We start from the raw sequence: 20,968 nt of genomic DNA, 5'->3' as shown, positions 1-20,968 counted from the left end.
ACACACACACACCCCGAGTCTATAGTGGATAACATACTACCATTGAATACAGTCATGAATGTCTTGGTTGTCTGCACCCATGCCCAAGCTCAACCACATACCAGTATCCCTACACCTCAGCAGTCTAATCTACACAGTGATATAATAATTCTGACTTCATGGATTCCTGGGAGGATTATTGAAGAAAGTATCTGTAGACAATATTTGAGAAGCACTTAGAATAGTTGTCTGAAACATAACCCTCTTATCCCTTGGAATTAAACATTATTATACACTCATAATGTATTCCTTGCTATGAAAATTCAACACTGGAATACTATAACTATCTAAGTTAAATAGCTTCACCTCCAGCTCCATTCTGAAGACATGGAAGGTCACAGTAAGGGCTATGATGTAATGCAGATATGTCTTACATACCAAATTATCCTACACAGTGTACATGTAGACACACATGTAAGAAAGGACATTTTGAACACAGTGGTACAGCAAACCTCGAACTATTACCTAAAAGCAAAGTTTCTGAGTTTCACTCTACTGACATATCACAAACCTAATAATAATCAATTTTATAAACATATCACAGGATGATCTCTTTCTCTCAACAGTTCTACTAAAGATAATTTTGAAATAGTTTTCCTACTTTAGCAATGGCTGATGCCTGTCTGAATACATAATTTCCATGACTAGTAGGAAATTTATGTTAAAAGACATTCAATTGTTATGTTCGTGGTTCACTTTAATTCAACAAAGTAAAAGGGAGCAGTCAAGGTTAAGTTCATGACTTAACCATTAGATTTCATCACATGATCTGCTTTTATCCATTTTTAACTCATTTAGCTAATTTTTAATGCATCTACACAAATAGTCAAAAAGAGATTAAAAACAAATGATAGAAATGCCTCGCATTCTTAGTATTTTAACATAATGTGGTAATACTGAGAAAACACAAACTCCTGTCCATAAAGATCATATCACTGTCATTACCTGCTAACGTCTATTGCTGGAATAACTTACTAATATTTCAGACTTCCTTTCTATTTATTTAACTTCTAGAAATCACGTCAATCATTATGAAGAATGAAGTGTTAGTTATGTCATACACTGCATTCAGTATGGCAACCACTTTTAATCCCCAAAAAAAGTATAACATCATTTCAGTAGTGGTTCTTAATTTTTAAACGATTATTGGCACAGTCATATCATTTGGGAGACCCGAAAAGTCAACACTAAACAAAAGGAGTCAATATCTATGTAGAAGTAATTTGTCACATTTTTTTTATTTTTTTATTTTGTTTTTAATTTGTCACAGTTTAACAATAGAGAAAAATAGCATTTCCTCCCTTCAAACCCAGGGTTTTTACATTTAGTAGAAAAACATTAATGAACCACAGAAGTTAATCTTCTTTACAATGCACTAATAAAAACTTCTAAACTAACGTGTAAGGAGACGTTTGGAAAATTTTTCAACTACGTCTATTTTCCTTTAGGACTACTGATGATTTTCAACATATTTTTGTCATTCTAAAACTGCAAATTAAGATAATTAATTAAGCCACTGAATGAAAACCAAGGTTTCAACAAATTGGCATCCACTGATTAAAGCCAATTTATTTTAAAAATGATCACACACATATAATATACATTTAAAAAAAACAATACAATTCACAAATAGAAGAAGCTTCATGTGTAACATAGCACCTCCAGGAAACACATTATCTCCAGTGGAACACTAGCTCTTAAAGCTGTTTAAGATGCAACATGCAAATACCTGGCATGCAAATAAGAACTCTATGCAATACTAGTAAGTGTTACATCTGAAATACTTTAGTGTTACTAAGTAATAACATTAATTATGTAATGTTATCAGTTGTACCTCTATTGATACTAAGTCCTGATTAAGGCCAATTTTCCACATAAGCCATCCCATTTCATGCAAATTAAAGAGTAATCATGTAACAGTCATCCAGCTGAGACCAGGTAGGAAGTAATTCTTTGTATGATTCAAGAGTCTAAGGCAGATTCTGGATTTTACTAGCTTGGGGATAGGAAACCTGACCCACATATCAACTGTAAATACTTTATGTTTATAAGGCTAGATATCATCATTTGACATGGATCCCAAAGCTTGTCATCCTCCAGACATCAGAGGATAACAGGGGGGACAGTTAGACAAGGACTCTTAAAAGTTAACATAAAGTATCTGAGAGCTACTTTCATCTGTGGGTATAAGGCAAGAAATTAAAATGAAGTTGGGAGTCACACTGGTTTAGGAAAGGGGCAGTCAGTATATTTGCTCTCAATTCTCAAAGAAGGTCTCCTTCTCACCCCAAGCAGATTGAGACCATTAGAAAAAGCTACAACTGATCAAAATGCAGAGGACTGGCCATGGAGTGCCCACCCCAATTGTGATCGCCACAACTCCTACACCTAAGGCTCAGGGAACACTGTAGGAGAGGAGAGAGAAAGGTTGCAAGAGCCAAAAGAACAGGAAGCCTGCTGTGATCGTGTGTCTTCTACATATGACAGTGAAGCTATATCTATGAAATCTCAGTAGTACAGCTACCTATACAATAGCAAACCTGAAAAGGAACAACATGGGATGACATGCCAACTTGAATTTGGGAAATCTGACCATGTCTTACCCATGTAGATGAAGAACTACAGGCATCTCTCAATGGCTGAGAGAAAGAGAGTTAGTCATCCTCAGAACAAACCGTCTTAGTGGTTATCCAATACTAAGGATAAAAGTAAAGTGCTAAAAATACATGTGTACATACAAGGCTAAACAGACTCTATCCATTCCCATATATGTATGTGCATATGCGTGCATTCATATGCACACACACATGCATGTTTATGTGTAACGATAGTAGTTTGAAAAAAAGGCTATGAATTTAAGAGGGAGTAAAGACAGGAACATGGGAGGGGTTGGAGGGAAGAGAAAAGAAAGAAATGATTTAATAAACACGTTTTAAAGATATGAAAGGTTGGGGGACTAGAAGAAATTAAAGGGGCAGAAAAGATACAAATACTGTGTGCTCTTGGATAAAGTCCTCAAATAGTGACCGATGGATGTGAGGGAGAAAAAACATGTAACTATTTGAGCCAGAAAAGCCCCAAGAGCAACATTGTTCCTAAGACAACAATGTATATGGGACAACAGTGTATATGGTTACTCAAGGAAAAGGAAGCAGGGATGGGGAAGGGAGGGTTAGAGGAGAAAAAACAAGGAAGTGGACCCATCACCAGCCTGAGTGCAGGGTAAAGCATTGCCTGGGCTGGAGCCAGCAGTGGGATGTAGTAACCGGCTTAGAAAATGATGATTCTGGTTATGCTTTCCCAACAGGATCTCTGAAGCCGTCAGTTCCCTCAAGAACCTGTCACCTTATTTTCTCCACTTATATTCTCTTTAAAGTATTCAAAGTCCTAAGTCTTTTGATTGGTGCTTTCCAGACCCCTGCCTGTAATCTTTGAACATCACCTAGCCAATGTCTGCATTTGAAGGTTTCCTGGGGTGGAGGGGGAACATCTCAACTCACAATCTCTTTCCCAAGTGTCCCTAAATCTTCATCCCTGGCCTCAGTCACTTTGTAGTTGATTTCACTGTCTACCCAGGTACTCTCACCAGAACTCAAGAGAGCCATGAAATGTCTCGCATTTTGCATCTGACAGAGAAGTCATCTGTAATCAAACAGTCATAATACATTCCAGATGGGACGGCTTTTATCACTTCAGTGGCTTTAATTGTCAAATGTGACTCATGCAGTCAAATTACAACAGATTCATAACTGTTATCTTTTATTGCAATCTTGCTTCTCTGACCTCATTCTTCACTTCAGCAGGCACACATCATTAAAATGCATAAATCAAATCACATCACCCTCCAGCAGCATACAACAACAAATCTCGAAACCTTTAGAAGCATGGCCTATAAAACTGCAGCATCCTGTATTTATGTGCCCCTTTCACATGGAATCTTCAGGCTCTCATCAACCTTTAGAGATGGTCACAGCAGTGCACTCCAACCCTTCCTGCCTCAACGACTTTGTATTGCTGATGGTTTTTGAACTAGACTGTCTTACTAAAATTTTCAGCAGCTCCTCTCCCCTCTCAGTAAGTATATAGTCTTAGTACAGACTAACAAAAGAACCAGGTTCCATTTGTGAACCTGCTCCTATGAGAAAGCACATTTCATGGCCCAAGCATTTAATTTTCAAGTAAAATTATAAAATAAAATTAACTTGCAGGAAGGAGTTTATATGCATAATAGTTAGGGAATGCAATAAAGACCAAAGATGCTTGCAATGATGGATAGCAAAAGGAAACCAGTGAACTGTCACTACATTTGAAACAAGAATTTCAGTGGCATCTTCTAAAGTCCAGCAGGAGACCAAATCATTGTGGCTTGCCTTGTGACCACGCTTTGCCACTCACTGTGAAGTTTTAATGCCAAATAGTATGGAACACCAACAGGAATCCTAGACACACCTGTAGTGGTGTATCATTTGTGTTTTAATAAATAAAGTTTGCCTGAAGATCAGGGCAAAACAGCCACACTAGTCAGCTATACAAACCAGAGAGTGGTTGAACACACCTTTAATTCCAGCAGCCACAACAGTTAGCCATAGAGGCCAGGCGGTGGTGGTGCATGCCTTTAATACCAGTACTAGAGAGAAATATAAAATGGGAGGAGACAGGTCTCTCTCAGTCTCAATCTGCGGATTCATGGAGGCAGGAACACCCATTTTCAGTTTGAGGTAGAGGTAAGAACCAGTGGATCTAAAGGTTGAACCCCCATATTTGTCCCTAGATTTTTATTATTCATGCTACATTTGGCACACAATATTTAGGGTATAAATTGATGAAGAAGCCTTTACCTGTGGCTTTACAGCCATCTGCAGAGACTGGAGCTACACAGAGTCACTGCCCAACCAACTAGGTTTTTCTTCTTTCTGTCCTGGTGGGCTCTCCCCAAGCTCCCTTCTTGGGTTGCTACCAAACTAGATAGCTGGCTTGAAATCCAGTCATGCTTCTACTGTTCTACACAGCAGCAATCAGCCTCACATCCTTGTCAACATTGGCAGCAGATTTGGTAAAGCAATGGGGAACTCTTAAAGGTGGGAATTAGTTTAAAGAGAGAGTTTTTTCACATGCTTAAAAATGGAAAACAACAAAACAATGGGGTTTGGATTGCTGTATGATAATATGCTGGGCAGTTTGAAAATGAAATGATTAAATGAGAGGATCTCTAATTTAGATGGGATTTATGTAATGTCAATTGTAAACATTATCAGCTTTATCATTTCTGATGTATATCTAAAAAATTGATTAATCTGAGTGCTAAATACAGGCCTTAGAAAAAATAAATAAAACATATCGCAGAGATATTTAAATTCAGACACAGAAATTTAATAGAGAATCAATTTAAACATTGCATTATATGTGTAGAGAAGAACAGCCTAGGGTTTTCAAACAACCAACCTTAATATACCCAGTAACCATACAGGAATTCCCAAATGATAGAGTAAGAGCTGAATGGACTCCTGTACCAGTGTTAGATTTAAGGAGATTCAAGGAAGCAATAGTCTCATATGGCATGCATTTAGCTTTTGTGAAGCAAATGTTAAATTCATGGTCAGTTTGTAGTAGAATTATCCCTAATGACTAGATAAAGTTGATTAAAGCTCTTTTAGAGCCTGGTCCACTATTACAATGGAGTACCTGGTTCAGAGAAGAGGCTAAGATTATTGAAAAATAAATGCAGTAAAGCTAGAGGTTTGGATATCTACCAAGATCAAAATCCTCGAGAAGGAAATTATGCTATGGTAGAAAGACAATTTGTATATGATAACCACATGCTGGATTTATGCCACACAACAGCTTTGAATGTTTGAGACAGAATTGGAGAAATGGGAAAGAAAATTGAGTCATTTACTAAAGTTATACAGGACCAAAAGGAAGCCTTTACAGATTTATTACAAAAATTGACTTTATCAGTAAATAAAACGACACCAATTCAGAAGCTAGACAAATAATAATTGAATATATGGCTTTTGAAAACACCAATTCTCCATGTAAAAGGACAATTAGGCCATTAAAGGCAAGGCCATCACTTTTGGAGGAATGCATTTGAGATACAATTAATATCAAACCTCATGACCATGTTGATGCATGGGTAAGAGAGGTGGTTTCCAGAGGGCTGAGGAAAAAATAAAATGTCAAGTATTATAAGTGTGGCAAACAATGTCACCTTAAAAGGAATTGTAGAAAGGGCATTCATAGAAACAATGTTTTTTTCTAAGAATAATCCATTCAGAATGCCTCTCCCTTATGGATTATGCAGAAAGTGTGGCAAAGGCAGGCATTGGACTAGTGAATATAGGTCAATGAGCAATATTCAAGGTAATCCTTGTTGTCAGGAAACTCTGTGAGGGGCCTCTTGTAGGCCCCTATGCGAATCCTGGTTCAGTCAAGTCATATCCTGCCATCATAGAGGAAACTCCTTCCCAAAGCAATTAAAGAACCTAATACCTATTGTGAGAAATCATACTCCTCTGCATAATAGAACAGACAGAGAAGAGAGAGCAAAAACTTCAAGAGAAACCATAAAGCAAGTATTGTGGCAAACTTCTATAAAAGAAATAAAGATCAAATTAAAATTATGAATAAATGACATTGTCATTGAAGGTTTGTAGACACAGGTGCAGATGTAACAATAACTTCATCAGAATGTTGGCATCCAAATTGGCCTCCTCACAATGTAAATGTTCAGTTTTTAGTGATCAGAACTTTACCTCAGATAAAATGAAATGTGAGATGAGTCAAATGTATAGGACCAGAAGGACAGAGAGGGATATTAAACTGTATGTGGCTGAAATAGCAATGAATTAGCAGGGATGTGATTTGTTACAACAATGGACTAACATTCCCTCAGTCTTAGAAACAAACCATAAATTAACATATGTTTCTGGAAAAAAATACTACAAAATATAAAATATAGTCACTGACCATTTGCGTTGTACAAGAACAGGGCACAACAACTGCTGATCTTTCAAAGTCACCAATAGCCCTACCTTTAAAATGGTAAACAACTAAAATTATATGAGTTAAGCAATGGCTTTTGTTTCCAAAGAAGAAGAAAAGCTATAGATACTACAAAAAAATAAAAATATTTGATCTGAATAAGAGACACCTCTTAATTAGAAGAGATGATAGTTCATTAAACAGCATGATGTTTAATCTAAACTAACTTATAAAACTAACAAATGCTTTTCATTTTATCAGATATAACTTGCCAAAAGAGAATTCCCCAAAATTAGGGTCAAGGAAGGGTTTTGCTTCTGCATTTTCAGGAGAATAAAGGCATCCAGTTAAGGAATCTGACGACCATTGGACAAATAAGATATCCTAAGGAAAAGGACAAATTATCCAGAAAAACTATCTCAAGAAAAAGAGTAATTGGCCTATTGGTTATCACATTTACAACATGATAAAATATCATAAATCTTCCCAAATGTTTGTTTTTTGCTGCTCTCTACAGACATATAAATAGTCTTTTTTTTTGTAGGTCCAGTTTAATTAAAAATCAAAACTAATTTTGAAGTTGGAGTGTGGATCTTTCATTCTCTAAACCCACACATGCTTATTAAAGTGAAATCCAAAATCTCTGTCCCATGTTAAAAGAAACTTCACATGGAATTCGCTTTCTTTGTGGCAAAAGTAAAGCAGTGGGTGAGAAAATGCCTCTGCCTCGGCTGCTGAGAGTATTTTGCTCTAATTAGATAATCAGAACACAAAAGAGAGTGATTGGCAAACATTGTCAAGACAAGGTGGGACAAGCCTTCAGAATATCCTGCTTTACAGAAAAGTCTGTCAGATGTGATAAACCTTTAGGCTGAAGATGGATGCCCCAATATTGCACAAGAACTTTGGGTGACTGTCCAGAAATACCAACCAACTGTCCAGCCAGTCTCTGAGTGAGTTGAAGACTAGATAGCTATAGTTTCCTTATCTACCAGACACAGAAAACAAGTTATGAAGAAAGTAAATTATGTACAAGACATTGAACTCAAAGGATAGATAATGGAGTGTTTTCTCTGAATTTGGCAAACAAATGGACTAGACATTGTTGATGTACTTATTGCCTAGATATATTATAAATAGTGATTGTACTTATTGTATTTAATTTTTCTTATATTAGTTATACCATTTTATTTTGGACAAAAAGGGGAAATATAGTAGTATATTGTTCATGTTTTAATAAACAATGCTTGCCTGAAAATCAGTGAAAGGCGCCACACTAGTTAGCCTTAGAGACTGGGCAGTGATGGTGTATGCCTTTAATTCGAGCACTAGAGAGAAAAATAAAATGGGAGTAGACAGATCTCTCTCAGTCTCAATCTGAGGATTCATGGAGGTAGGATCACCCATTTTTGGTCTGAGGAAAATGTAAGAGCCAATAGCTGCCTGCTTTGCTTTTCTGATCTTCAGGTTGAACCTCAATATCTTCCTCTGGATTTTTATTATTTGTGCTACACACACCAACTATGAGCTTATTCTTAACCCTTCTGTGAATTTCTGAGATGATTGAATTAAATTATGCAAATGAAAGTATGGAATGTAGTTCTACAAACAATATTAAGATGACTGGGCTCACAAGTGCCTTAGAGAATGTTATATTTTATTCTCACTACCTAACATCTGTGAAAGAAAATACTTTAGCAAAGTATTAATCCAGAGAACCATAATGAGAATCAATCACATGATAAAATGAGACCTGGATTTCATCACCCTTCACATAGAACCATTTATTTCCCCTCTGGAAGCTTTCCAACTGCCAGATAGATTTATTAAAATTCTGTTGGAGTTTCTTATAATAATATTCCAAATCAAAGCAACAGGTCTACTTTCTATCTCTATTTCCCTGATATTATTATGACTTTTTATTTGTTTGTTTATTGGTTGGTTAGCATCTCACTGTGTGTCCCTGGCTATCTGGAACTTGCTATGTAGAACAATCTGGCCTTAAGGTCAGATAGATCTACCCACTTCTACTTCCTGAGGGCTAGAATTAAAGGTATTTGCAACCACATTCTGCTATAACAGATATATAACCCAGGATCCTTAACTATCAGATGCCAGACAAAATCATCCTAAAAAGGAGGTTCTTTGAAAATTATCAATAATTAAAATTTAAAAACAAAAGTTTTTAAAATCTGTTTCCAAGAAATGATTTGTTACCAAAACTTTTTTGCAAAAACAAATAAGTGAGTCCACTCCACATGGGGATTGTGCACTTAGATGTGCTTTCTAAAAACTCTGATTTGTATTTCACTCTGCATAGCTGGCAGGTAGACAACTCTGCTATTAAGGGATCATCTCTCTGGGGGATAGACCTAGCTTGCTGATTGACTCCTCTTATCTTCAAGGTGTGTCATAAAATGCTTGGGGTTGGAGGCCCTATGTGCTTTTTACCTAAAATCTGTACTTCAAAGCTTTCAAATAAGAAAGAGTTTTTGTTATTATTAATTTCTAAGAAACCCAAAGCAATCATCTTAGCAATTCTTATAATAATTCAAACCCACTTATCTTTCTGCTTTGGACATGCCTTACCCACTCAGCAGCTCAGGCATTTATTGACTCATTTGTGCTGTCTACTGAATATACAGTTTTAAATTTTTAAATGGACTTATTCTGTGTGTGTGCACACGCATGCACATGCATTTGCATTTGTTTTTGTGTGATGTGCAAACATGTGTATGTGCTTGAGTGTGCATATGTGGAGGTCATGGGTGGAGATACGAGGAAACTCTGTGGGAGTTGATTCTTTTCTTAAAGATGTGAGTGCTAGGCAGCAAACTCAAGGTATCAGGCTAACAGCAAGCACCTTTACTTACTGAACTATCTGCTGGCTCCAGAATATATTTTGAATATATTATATAGTAATGAAGATTATTTAGATAATATGAACTGCGTGGAATATAAGAGACTCTACAGTATTTAAGAAGAAAGGTAAAGAGAACCACCAAGAAAGGCAATAAGACAGAAAGAATTTCTTTGGCATGACCAAAACTGAACATTTGCCAAATGTGTATTAGTTGGAAAGATTTCAACAGTACATTAAAACTGTAAGAGAACTGAGAAGGAATTAGATTCACAGAGAATAGAGACATCACCAGAAAGATAATGAACTATAGGCATTTAATTTTAGATTTAAGGAGAATATCTACTGGAAAATATTTAACAAGCAATTGAATATTGGGGGTTTTTGTGAGTTCAAAATCAGACACTCCAAAATCTCATAAGTCATAGAAATGTGAGTGCTATCCTGAAGAAACTTTTACACAGTGAGCTGAGATAATAATTAAGAAACAAGAAACAAAAGACATTGATATCAAGACCTGGGAGGCAGAAGAGAAACTTTAGATTTTGATGAGTCTAGAGGGGAAGGTTCCCTTCCCATGCAGTTTAGGGGAAATAAGTATTTTCTTGTGGATAAGGGTGAGTCCTGCACAGAAGAATAAGGATGCAAATGACGACAACTGGGAAGTGATCACTATCTTGATCACATCCGAGTAGTTTTAGAATTAAAAACTAGAATCAAGTTAGTTGTAAAGTGCAAAGTAAAGAAAGAAATCAGAATGGAATCCAGGATGGCCAGTAAAGATGAACGATGAGAAACAGAGGGTAGAAGATGATCTATGTGAGTAAAGAAGTATCAAATTAAAATGAAAATTTTAGAAAAATATCACTTTAATGACATATCTGTCTGTCTATATGTATGTATGCATGTATGTATCTATGTGGAGGTATGCGTATGTGAGTGCATGCGCCACAGAGAGCAAAGGACCTTGACCCCAAGGAGCTGGAGTTACAATGGGCTGTGAGTCACCCAATGTGAGTGCTGGGAACAGAAATAAGTCCCTTTGCAAGAGTAGTATACATGCCTAAGTGCCAAGTCATCTTTTCAATCCCACAAAGCATTTTGGGATGAGAGGAGCATGAAATCATTTTGTAAGGAGGTAGAAAAACATTTTTTCTTCAAAATAAACATTTGAAAAAATATATTCAATCACACACTTCAGAAGGCATATATTTTATATTATATCATAATATCTAATATCCCTGTTTATTGAAGGAAGATATATTCAGTCATGTCCGAGATACATATACCCCATATATTTTCTTCTTTGAATGCAAGGTGTCTAGCATGATCAGGACTACATTTTAGCGCCTTCATACAAATCCTCCAAACATTCATCTCCATGGTCATGTCTCTAACTGCTCAGGTATTACATACTTCTCTGAAGAGTAGTGTGTATTAAAACAAACTAACAATCAAGAAATGCAGAAATTATTTCCCAGGTAAATGGTAACTCAATCTATCCCCAACAAAAGGATGGGAGGACTCTTTCCTATAATATGATAATGGGCAAACACAGACATATGGTCATTGGAGAATGAAAGCTTAGAAAAGGTAAAGAATAAAATGATCATGTCTTTTCAGAGGGACAGGGAAGAAGAGAGAAAATAGCGCTGTCCCCACCCACTCTCCAGTTCCCAGCATCTGACCAGAAAGCCAAGCTTTGCCTCACATCTTTGGGATGATCATGGTCCATGTGAATGAGTAGATTCTATGCCTTCTTTCTAATAAAACAATCATGCCTAGAAGCTATGATTCTTTTGTTGGTTCTTTCAAGAATATTTAGAAAATTTACAATAGCAAGCTATGCAAACACATACATTCTCGATGCCCAGTCACAATGCTATGAACTCATCAAAGAAAGCAACACATTCACAATGTCCAGTCATGATGCGGTGAGCCTATCATAGACTGAAAACATTCACAATGCCCAGGCACAATGCTATGAGCCTATAATAGAGAACAGCACATTCTCAATGCAAAGGCACAACACTATGAACTCAGTATAAAAAGCAGCACAACCTCAATGCCCCATCACAATGTTACACACCCATCATAAAAAGCTCATAGCATGGCCACAACAATGATGGGAAGGAAACAGCATATTACAGAACTTTTTTAACTTATAGAAAAGTCACCACTTAGATGGTTCTTTTCATATTTCTTCACATGATTTCACTCTGTTCTTTATTACACAATTAAATTTTATACCTCCTTTTGTGAACTAAAGAAAGTGATGTTTTAATTATCCAAATCCATCTCCTAGATTGTGATTAGCTCCTAACTGTCTCTCTCCTTTGAATCACACACCCCTCTCTCTATGCTACAGTGAATATCATATGCCCAACTACTCTTATTTACAGCACTCACAGAGAATGCATCTAGCTGCCCTCCCACTATGGGCTGCTAATCCTACAGGAGTGGATTCAGATTTTACTTGGAGCCCCACTGACCTCTTTTCATAGGTTTGCTGTACCCTAACAGCCATTAGCATTTCACAGTTTGGTATCTACCCCTGTCCCTCTCACCAGGTGTGTGGGTGTAGTGTGATCAATCACTCACTTCCTGGCTGCTCAGCCTGCTTCAGGCTCCTGCTGCCAGCTCTTGCAGTTCCCTAGAGAACTGTAAATCAAAACAAGCCCCTTTCTACTCTACCTCGCTGTTTGTCAAGGCATTTTATCTACCACAGCAGCAGAAACACAGCCAATGGACCTTACTCCATGGTTTAATCTAATTTTAGTCTTTCATGTCAAAAATAAGCAGATACATTAGTATTTGCCCAAGCACCTCACTCTCATCTTCTCAGTTTCGGTCTGGAGAATGGACACTGGGGAAACGGGCACATCTTGACCCGAGGATGAGAATGCCTCACACTCTTAAGAAAGCAGCATGAAAGGAAATTCTGGTGAACAACTAGGGGAGCGGGGCATGGCTCTGCCTGGAACCCATGTACTTCCCAATGTCTCCGAAGTGGAGTCAACAAGGACAACCTGGTTCACTGTTGCAGTGTGCCCAACCTGATATACAATAGACCCACTTCTTAAATAGACGGAATAGAAACACTGACCCATTGTATCTATTGAAGGTACTTTCTTTCAAAAAGTTCCTTCTAAATAGTTTTCCAGCATTCCTTAAAAATATTACTTTTTATGAAAATCTTATCACACCAACAGTCTGGGCATATAATTTTTAAATTATCAAATGAGCGTAAATATAGTAACAAATAACCATAAAACATATATAATAATAAAAATATGAACTTACATGTTTGGATAAATTGGGACTCTTTGAATCAACATCATATCTGAAAAATTAAAGTGTAAAATTCAAATTATTTCTACAAAATACAGCTAAAATAATGTTTCCTAGAACACACAAACATAAAAATTAATTTGAACCAAACCAATGGGACCTTAAAAGTAACACATTTTTAATTTCAAAATAATCCAATGATATAATTGAGACTTTTGGGTCACTTGAATCCTACATAACCAAAAGTCTATAAAGCCCATTGTTGGGAAGTTACAAATTTATCTTTTCTTTGAATCAGTGGTATTTCAGTATTTCTCAAGTGACTTCAAAATCTCTTTAAAATGGAGGATTCTTCTCTGGATATCAAATGTAAGTAGGTCTTATTAACAGGCTATGCATGTTATACACATTATATTTCTTATCTGACAGCTTAGATGCTACTGTTAAAGGGTGAAAACTCACTGGAGCAAGAGAATCTACTTTTCCCCATCACAAGACTTAGTGAAACTGTGTTTTATATAAACAGAAATGAATTTTGTAAACAGGAATTTACATGGAAATATGATAAGCTTTGGTTTTAACCAGTCACTACTGGACATGGGTGTTCTCCTAGAGAGAATCCAGAATGACTCCATGGACTAGAGGTTATGGACATGGCCAGAATAACCTCAGTGTTCCAGGCCCTTTAATAAGATAATATTGCCCTGACACTAGTTCTTGTCTACACCAAACCCTTTCACGTTCATGGATAACTTCTTACCAAAAATCAAGGCCACCTTTTAAGATTCAAGTTTACTCTCAAGTTTACCCAGTAGAATCTTTGTGAAAAACAAAACATTTTCGTTAATGATAGGAAAAAGGAAGAAAAGGAAGAGTCCCTTGAGTGTGCCAGTGTGCCTGTGGGCCCAGTGTACCCATTATTATCACTATACCCACATATCTCGTGTATCCAGTGTAACTATTAATCCCAGAATGCCAATGAGAGTAATAAACTTTCAGAAATACAGGGCATTTCTGGGCACACTGGGTACACTGGGCATAATGCTTATACTGGGCAGAATTAGCATACAATGCAGCATTTTCCTTTTCCCTTTTCTCTTTCTTCCCATCATTGATCGTGATGCTTTCTTCTGTGAAGAAAGATAGGTGAAAAAGATAAACTGATAATCTCTCACTTGAGTGAATCCTAAAAGTTACATTTCTAACAAAGAGGAGCAGATGTTAGCTTCAGTTATTTCTATATTTGTAGAATTGCAGCTATCATCCAAAGTAGAATCTTATTCTAAGTTTCCCATAATGCACAGCTCAAGAGCTTCCAATGGAGACAAATCAGTACATAGCCCAATGACCAATCTAGTAACTAGTGACCAATCTAGAATTCCTAAAGGCACAGACCATTCCCTCCTGGGAAGAATTAAAGGAGAGAAGGGGAGTTTCCTTTTACTCTCCAAGATCATGGGGTGGAGTTGGCAAAAACAAATTTTGCCTAGCCAGAGATGGCATGCCTACCCATAAGGCATCAGTAAAGGAGAACATCAAGAAAAGTGTTAGGAAGGTGCTTTCTGTGAGCTGAGACTGCTTCATTCTGGGTCACTCACTAGGAGAAGAACAAGAGGGTTTCAGGGTTCCTAGGCTGGTGTTTGGGGAAACTCTAGATTTTTGGGCAGGGTTAAAGCCCACATCTCTAACTATCAACACTCTCTCCATTCCTGGGCTTCTTTCTGCCTTGGAAATCCTGGAAGAAATGAGAAGAAAGAAAGTAAAGAATGCTTAAAAGTAAAGAGCTCTGACAAATAAATAAGATGGTTCTACTAAACAAAAGTGGTTGAAAGGCCATGAAATTAGAACTTTACACTGTCCTTACCCAGTGGAGAAGATCAGAATGGACACATTGGCACAATAAGAACAAATAAAATGATTGATTTGCCTCACAAAAATGTTGAAGTCCTTCTCCCTTCATTGCTTTGAAGATATTTTGTCATAGCAGTAAGAATACATCAGCAGAAACCAGCTAAACCCCAAACAATTTAGAAAGCCATTTGCAGTTATTAGCTGGTTACTTAACACCAGTGTGCTATGGATGGATGATGGCAGGCCACTTCACACCTGTTTGCTATGGATGGGTGATGACTGACCACAACACACCAGTGTGCTATGGGGAAAATGGTGGCTGGCCACTGGTGTGCTTTGGAGGCAGGGGGATGATCCTTGCAATCAGTTGCTGGCCTCCACACACTGTTGTGCTAAGCAAGGGCATCCTCAAACAGCTGTTGGTGTCAGAGCGTTGAATGGAGTCTTCTCGGCGGTCTGGGTAATGGGAGTTAGGGACCACACTTGATTTGTCCTGGGATACTTTATTTCAGTCCATTCATTATTTCCTAAATCTTCTAAAATTAGCAAACTCTTTTATTTACAAGCAATTCAATTAGATGAGAATTTTTAAGTCAGTCATGTGTGTTATACACATATACATGTAACTAATGAAGTCTTCCCTGTTGGATTTATTTGAGAAAAGTCGCAGCATAAAAACAGCCTACTATCAAATTGAGACATTTCAGTAAAATGAACCGACAGAATTAAATGCCATTAGAAAGGCACAGGAACTGAGAGAATGTGTGTGTTGCTTTCGTTGAGATTTGTAGTTAACCCTTTCTAGCTCTCCTTGTTTTAGTTATTCAAATATACAAAATTGAGATGTTACTTGAAGATAGTTTGCTTTCTTTTTTGAAAAAATAAATAAATAAACAAAAATATGACATTTTAATGAAGTGCTATTAATTAGTATTACAGAGCATCTTTGTGGTTCAAGGATTATTTGGTTTCTGTACTACCTGTAATATCTAGGAAGTTGAAGTAACAGTGTATGGCTAGCCTGCCTTAGTTCCTTCCTATTTCCTGTCCATGCTGCCATAACTGCTTTCTCAAACAGTCACAGCAATGGGTACTGGGTAAGGACATGAACCCAAAATGCCAGTAAAGGGGATAAAGTGTGACAGTAGAGGAGAAACCGTGTAAGCTGTCGCCTGCAAGGGTAATGGGTGCCTATAAGCAGACAGCAACCAGAAACACAGGGAAATGATTCAAACAGCCAGAACTACAAAAAACAAGAGTTCAGAGAAAGAACAAAGACAGTGCATCCCCAGGGTAGTTTCAACAAGTCAGAACACAGAATGGGTGCTCTTGTGTGCTTCCTTTCATACTGAAATTTGACTCTAATACTGTATGTTCAAAAATGCAAGTCAGAGTAATAATAAATGGCCCTCCATTGCAATCAGGGACACTGCTCCAGGTTTCTTATAGCAGAATAACCGGTGGCAATGAACATCAGTAAACAATAAAATACATTTTATTCTTACAATAAAAAAAATCATGCAACCCTAAAAATAAATGAAATATACAGCTATTCCTGTGGCCTAGAAAAAAAGTATGTGAAAACTTAGAAGAAAAATTCTGAAAAATTTGTTCCCATTCCCACATACATATCAATGTCTAACTAAGCTCTGATGATTGACACACTGAACCAATTACAGCTTTTTTAATTGGAATAGTAGAATTCTTATTTTTCAAATAGTTACGTCACCTTACATTTATAATAAATACTTACTACTTTTAAGTGAAAGAGAGTAATGTAGATTGATGTGGAAGGGAGAAAGAAAAGGGAAACAGCAAAGAATCAGGAAAGGATAACTGCTTTTACAATAAAGTCAAAGTGGAAAAGTTAAGGGGGCACCATGAAAAGAGAAGAGGCATTTCAAAACCAGTTGCAGTAAGCTCTGGGCAAGTGGGGCAGTGAGCCATGCTCATAGGATCTTCACTGGGTGCTAACAATACTGCAGCCTCTGTGGTCAAGGGAGAAGTCACTGTTTTTCTCCACTTTCTCTCTCACCACCCTCATTTGATTATTTGGAGAGAAGTTTTGTGGAAATAAAAACCTAACGTGAACATCATAAATTTTTTTGCTAAATCTGATGAATATCTGATACCCTTTAAAGAAAGCATTACAGATTCTTTACATGTTTTTCATATATTCTGAAATATATTATATATACATATATACATTACATAGATTTCAGAGTAAAATAAATACAATTGCTAACAGCAGAGAACTTATTTTATATTAGGAGGGAAATTAGTACTCTTCCAAATAAGGTGCATTTTTTGTTATTGAAAAGTATCTTTAAGTTCCAATAGGTTTGCACGATTGTTTCAATGACTTAAAAAGCATTAACCTCTTAAAATATTTTTGATATTCACAAGCATTCATTATTTTGATATATAAAGCAAACACTATATTATATTACACAGAGTAAAAAACTGACTCCATGCTTTCTGTGAACAGAAAGTCGAACTTGGTAATAGTACTTTAATATGCTTGATTCAATATCAATATCAAAAAATATGTAAAATACACAAAAATGCTAGTTCTATCTCCTTGGGCCCAGCACCCACATGGCAGCTCACGATTGTCTGTGCCTCCAGTTTCAGGGTACCCGACACCCTCATCAGGCAAAACACCAATCCACAAAAATTATATGAAAAAAGTCATCTATATCTATGAAGCATCCAGGGCTCAAGGGAAGTCATCATGAGGCAGACACATACAGTGCTAGGCCAGCAGGCCATGGGGAGAAGTGAGCCGTCTGTCACTCGCCATCAAGCTGGACATGTTCTCTTAAAGTACTCTGAGCTTGAAGGAGCCCACTGGAGTATAGGTAAGCTTGAGAGAAAGCCCACCTGAACTCCCCAACATGACTAAGCTGTCCACTAACCTGTTCAAATCATATTTCAAAAACAGTATTAAAAAGGAAAAGTGACTGTGCTTCAGTCTCTGGCTGAGCAGAGTAAAGGTGCCTTCCAATGGAACAGCCAGGTACTCAGGACAATTGACTCAGTCCAGACTGTGTGACTCAGGTAGTGTCTAAAAATCACAGGTAGAATGTCATGTCAAGGAGAACTTACAAGTCAAAACGAAGATTCTCTCTTTCTTCAAAGAAGTAGTCCAGAATAAATTTTCTTACAAAATCAGGATTCAAAGTATTATCAATCACTTCAGTTCTTCCAAACTATAGATAAGAAACAGAAAGGTCACAGAGGTTAAAACCAAAATATAGTACTCAGTGTCAATGTTCCTTTAAAAAACGAGCAATAAATACCCAGTTGATTTGATCAACTAAGCCCCAGAGAGAAGTGCCTAAAGATCAAGCCACCCTGGGATAAAATCAGGATGAGTTTGAGTTCATTCCAAACTCAGCTACCCTGCATTGGACAAGTTGTAATACATTACCCTCCCTTCTGCTAACTGGAAACCCAAACTCCTCTCTAATCTAAAGAATCCAGAGCTGGGCAATAGTTCTTCATGTGTTTAAACCCAGCACTTGGGAGGCAGAGGCAGGTGAATCTCTGTGAGTTCGAGTCCAACCTTGTCTACAAAAGCTAGTTCCCTGGATGGCTGGGACTGTTACACAGAAAAATCCTGTCTCTAAAAAAAAAAAAAAAATCAAAAACAAAAACCACAAAAAAGAATCTATGTATACATAAACTTTTTAAAGTGAAAAATTTTCAGAAAGTCAGACAGATAAAATGTATTCTTAAATAGAGGAGCCAAATATTCATAGTTCTCATCCTTGACTTTTATAGGAAACAGCCCTCTCACAAAGCAAGACCTATTAGTCATGTTTCAGAAAGAAGTTTCTTATAATCTATTCAACACTTACAGCACAAACATTGCTTAATCCCATTCAGATCTACCAATCTTGTATACTTCAAAAAATTGGGTAATACTTCAGCTTAGAAAAATATTTTTCTTCTTCTTGAGGGAGTGGAAATCAGGGAACAAAATTGCACTCTGGGCCTGTTTTTTTTTTTAAGTCTGAAGGCAAGCCTTCAGGCGGTGCTCCTGAAGACAGCACAAATACACCATCCCAATCACTTTTCCCCTCAGCTAATACCTTCACCTCCAGCTGTCATTACAATGAGGGGATTTTAACCTTAGCTGTGAATCTATTATGCAATCAAGCAGGCAGGCTGTCTTGCTAGAGAACTTATTTTTATTAACGTTCCAGGAAGTATTATCATTTTAATAGGAAAATGAAGAATCACGCTCATCCATTCAATGTGAACGCCAGGGGCTTTCTTAAACTTTGTGTTCGAATGATTATATAAAATACTTACGAGAAAGTATTTATTTGGGTCCTGGCCAACTAATCTCTCCCTCACAGAGAAACAGTTTGCCTCTGGACAATATTTTATATCATGGCCCGTATCACATGGACAAACTGTAATCCACCCATTACTGCTCGTATATGAAGTGTGCCCCTCCAGAAGGCTCATGTGGCTAACAGTAGTTCTCCAGCTTGTGAGATAATTTTGAAAGGTTTTAGAAAATTCAGGAGCTGAATCTATTGGACAACTAATGTCACAGGAAACAGGACCTTGGGGACATTTTATTCCATTCCCTTACTTTCTTCATGTGTCCCTTTGATCTGCTTGCTGGCTGCCCTGATGTGAAATACTTGCACTGCCTGTGTCCTGGCCACAATGAACAGTAAGCCAAAGAAACGAATTCCTCTCCAAGTTGCTCATGTAAGAAATTTTGATCACAAGAGATGATGTCAAAGAATGGGCCTCTTGCTGTGACTAAGCCTGACACAGGATACTTAGGCTTTAAGAATCAGTTTGGGGGGGAACATGGAAGAGTGGATATGCATACTAGAGAAGGTTTTGAGTATTGTAAACAAAGCTTAGTGGGTGGTTCTGGTGGGAACTCAGAAGACCTGAATACTGATAGACATGTAGATAGTAAAACTTCTTGTGAGAAATACACTGGAAATTGGACCTGAGGTCATTCCTGTTACATTCTAAAAAATGATTTATCTACATTTTACCCATGCCATAAATGAGACTGAATTCCAAAATGATGGACTAATTAATTGGGTGGCTAAAATGCCAAGACACCATGCATTTGTGCCATAGGATGGCTTCTGATGGCTGTTTGAAGCCAGATTTATAGCAAGAGTCAAGAGAGGAAAAAAGGAGAGCAAAACGAATTGGAAAAGCCCTCTTATCAGCAAAGAAGTGAGCTGGAAACTAAGGTGATGCAGAGTATGGTTGCTAAGAAGCGGAGCATCATTCAGAAGAAGCCATGTAACCAAGTATTGTAGAACGCGCCTTAAATTCCAGCACCCAGAGGCAGAGACCCGCGCCTCTGAGTGAGTCCCATGCCAGCCAGAACTAAATAGTGAGACCCTGTTTCAAAACACCAGAACAAAATAACCCAAACAAAGAAGAAAGCCATTCACTTCGTGTAAGCCCAATAGAAGAGATGTCTAGAGTGAGTCTCAGGAAAAGGCCAGGAGCTGCCCACTGTAACTTCCATGATACACAGTTGTAAATTCATTGAAACGTGATTTTTTTTTTTTTTGAAAAAAGAGTCTCCAGGTACACGGTTTCATACAAGGCCATCTATGGAGGTTCCTCCTTTGTTCAGACAGTCACACACTCAGAAGCAGCTATAGCCATGGCTCAGAAGAATGTGGACTGATATGGGAAGTCCTTCTGTATATGTGTTGAATTTATTGGTTAATGAATAAAGCTGCTTTTGGCCAATGGCTTAACAGAGTAAACCCAGATGGAAAATCCAAACAGAGATGTAGGGAAAAAGAGAGTAGATGGAGTCAGGAAGAAGCCATGGAACCACCGCAGGAGACAGATGCTGGCCAAAACCTTACTGGTAGGCCACAACCATGTGGCGATACATAGATTAATAGAAATGGGTTAATTTAAGACATAAGAACT

The 20,968-nt window shown here is 37.4% G+C and overlaps 1 protein-coding gene across 1 annotated transcript in view; it reads right to left on the bottom strand.

The window, feature by feature from the left end:
- Cpne8 (copine 8) overlaps positions 1 to 20,968 on the bottom strand; it is a 188,430-nt gene that overhangs the window by 121,861 nt on the left and 45,601 nt on the right. Inside the window, exons 4-5 of the mRNA XM_005354325.3 lie at positions 18,134 to 18,237; positions 13,187 to 13,226 (exon numbers count right to left, since the gene is read on the bottom strand). Of these exons, the coding sequence (XP_005354382.1) occupies positions 13,187 to 13,226; positions 18,134 to 18,237 (144 nt within the window). The remainder of the gene's footprint in view (positions 1 to 13,186; positions 13,227 to 18,133; positions 18,238 to 20,968) is intronic.

Source organism: Microtus ochrogaster, chromosome 15 (assembly GCF_000317375.1).
Source record: "Microtus ochrogaster isolate Prairie Vole_2 chromosome 15, MicOch1.0, whole genome shotgun sequence".
NCBI lineage: Eukaryota > Metazoa > Chordata > Mammalia > Rodentia > Cricetidae > Microtus > Microtus ochrogaster.
Note: the sequence above shows the minus strand (reverse complement) of the source record. Positions and strands in the feature narration are given on the sequence as shown.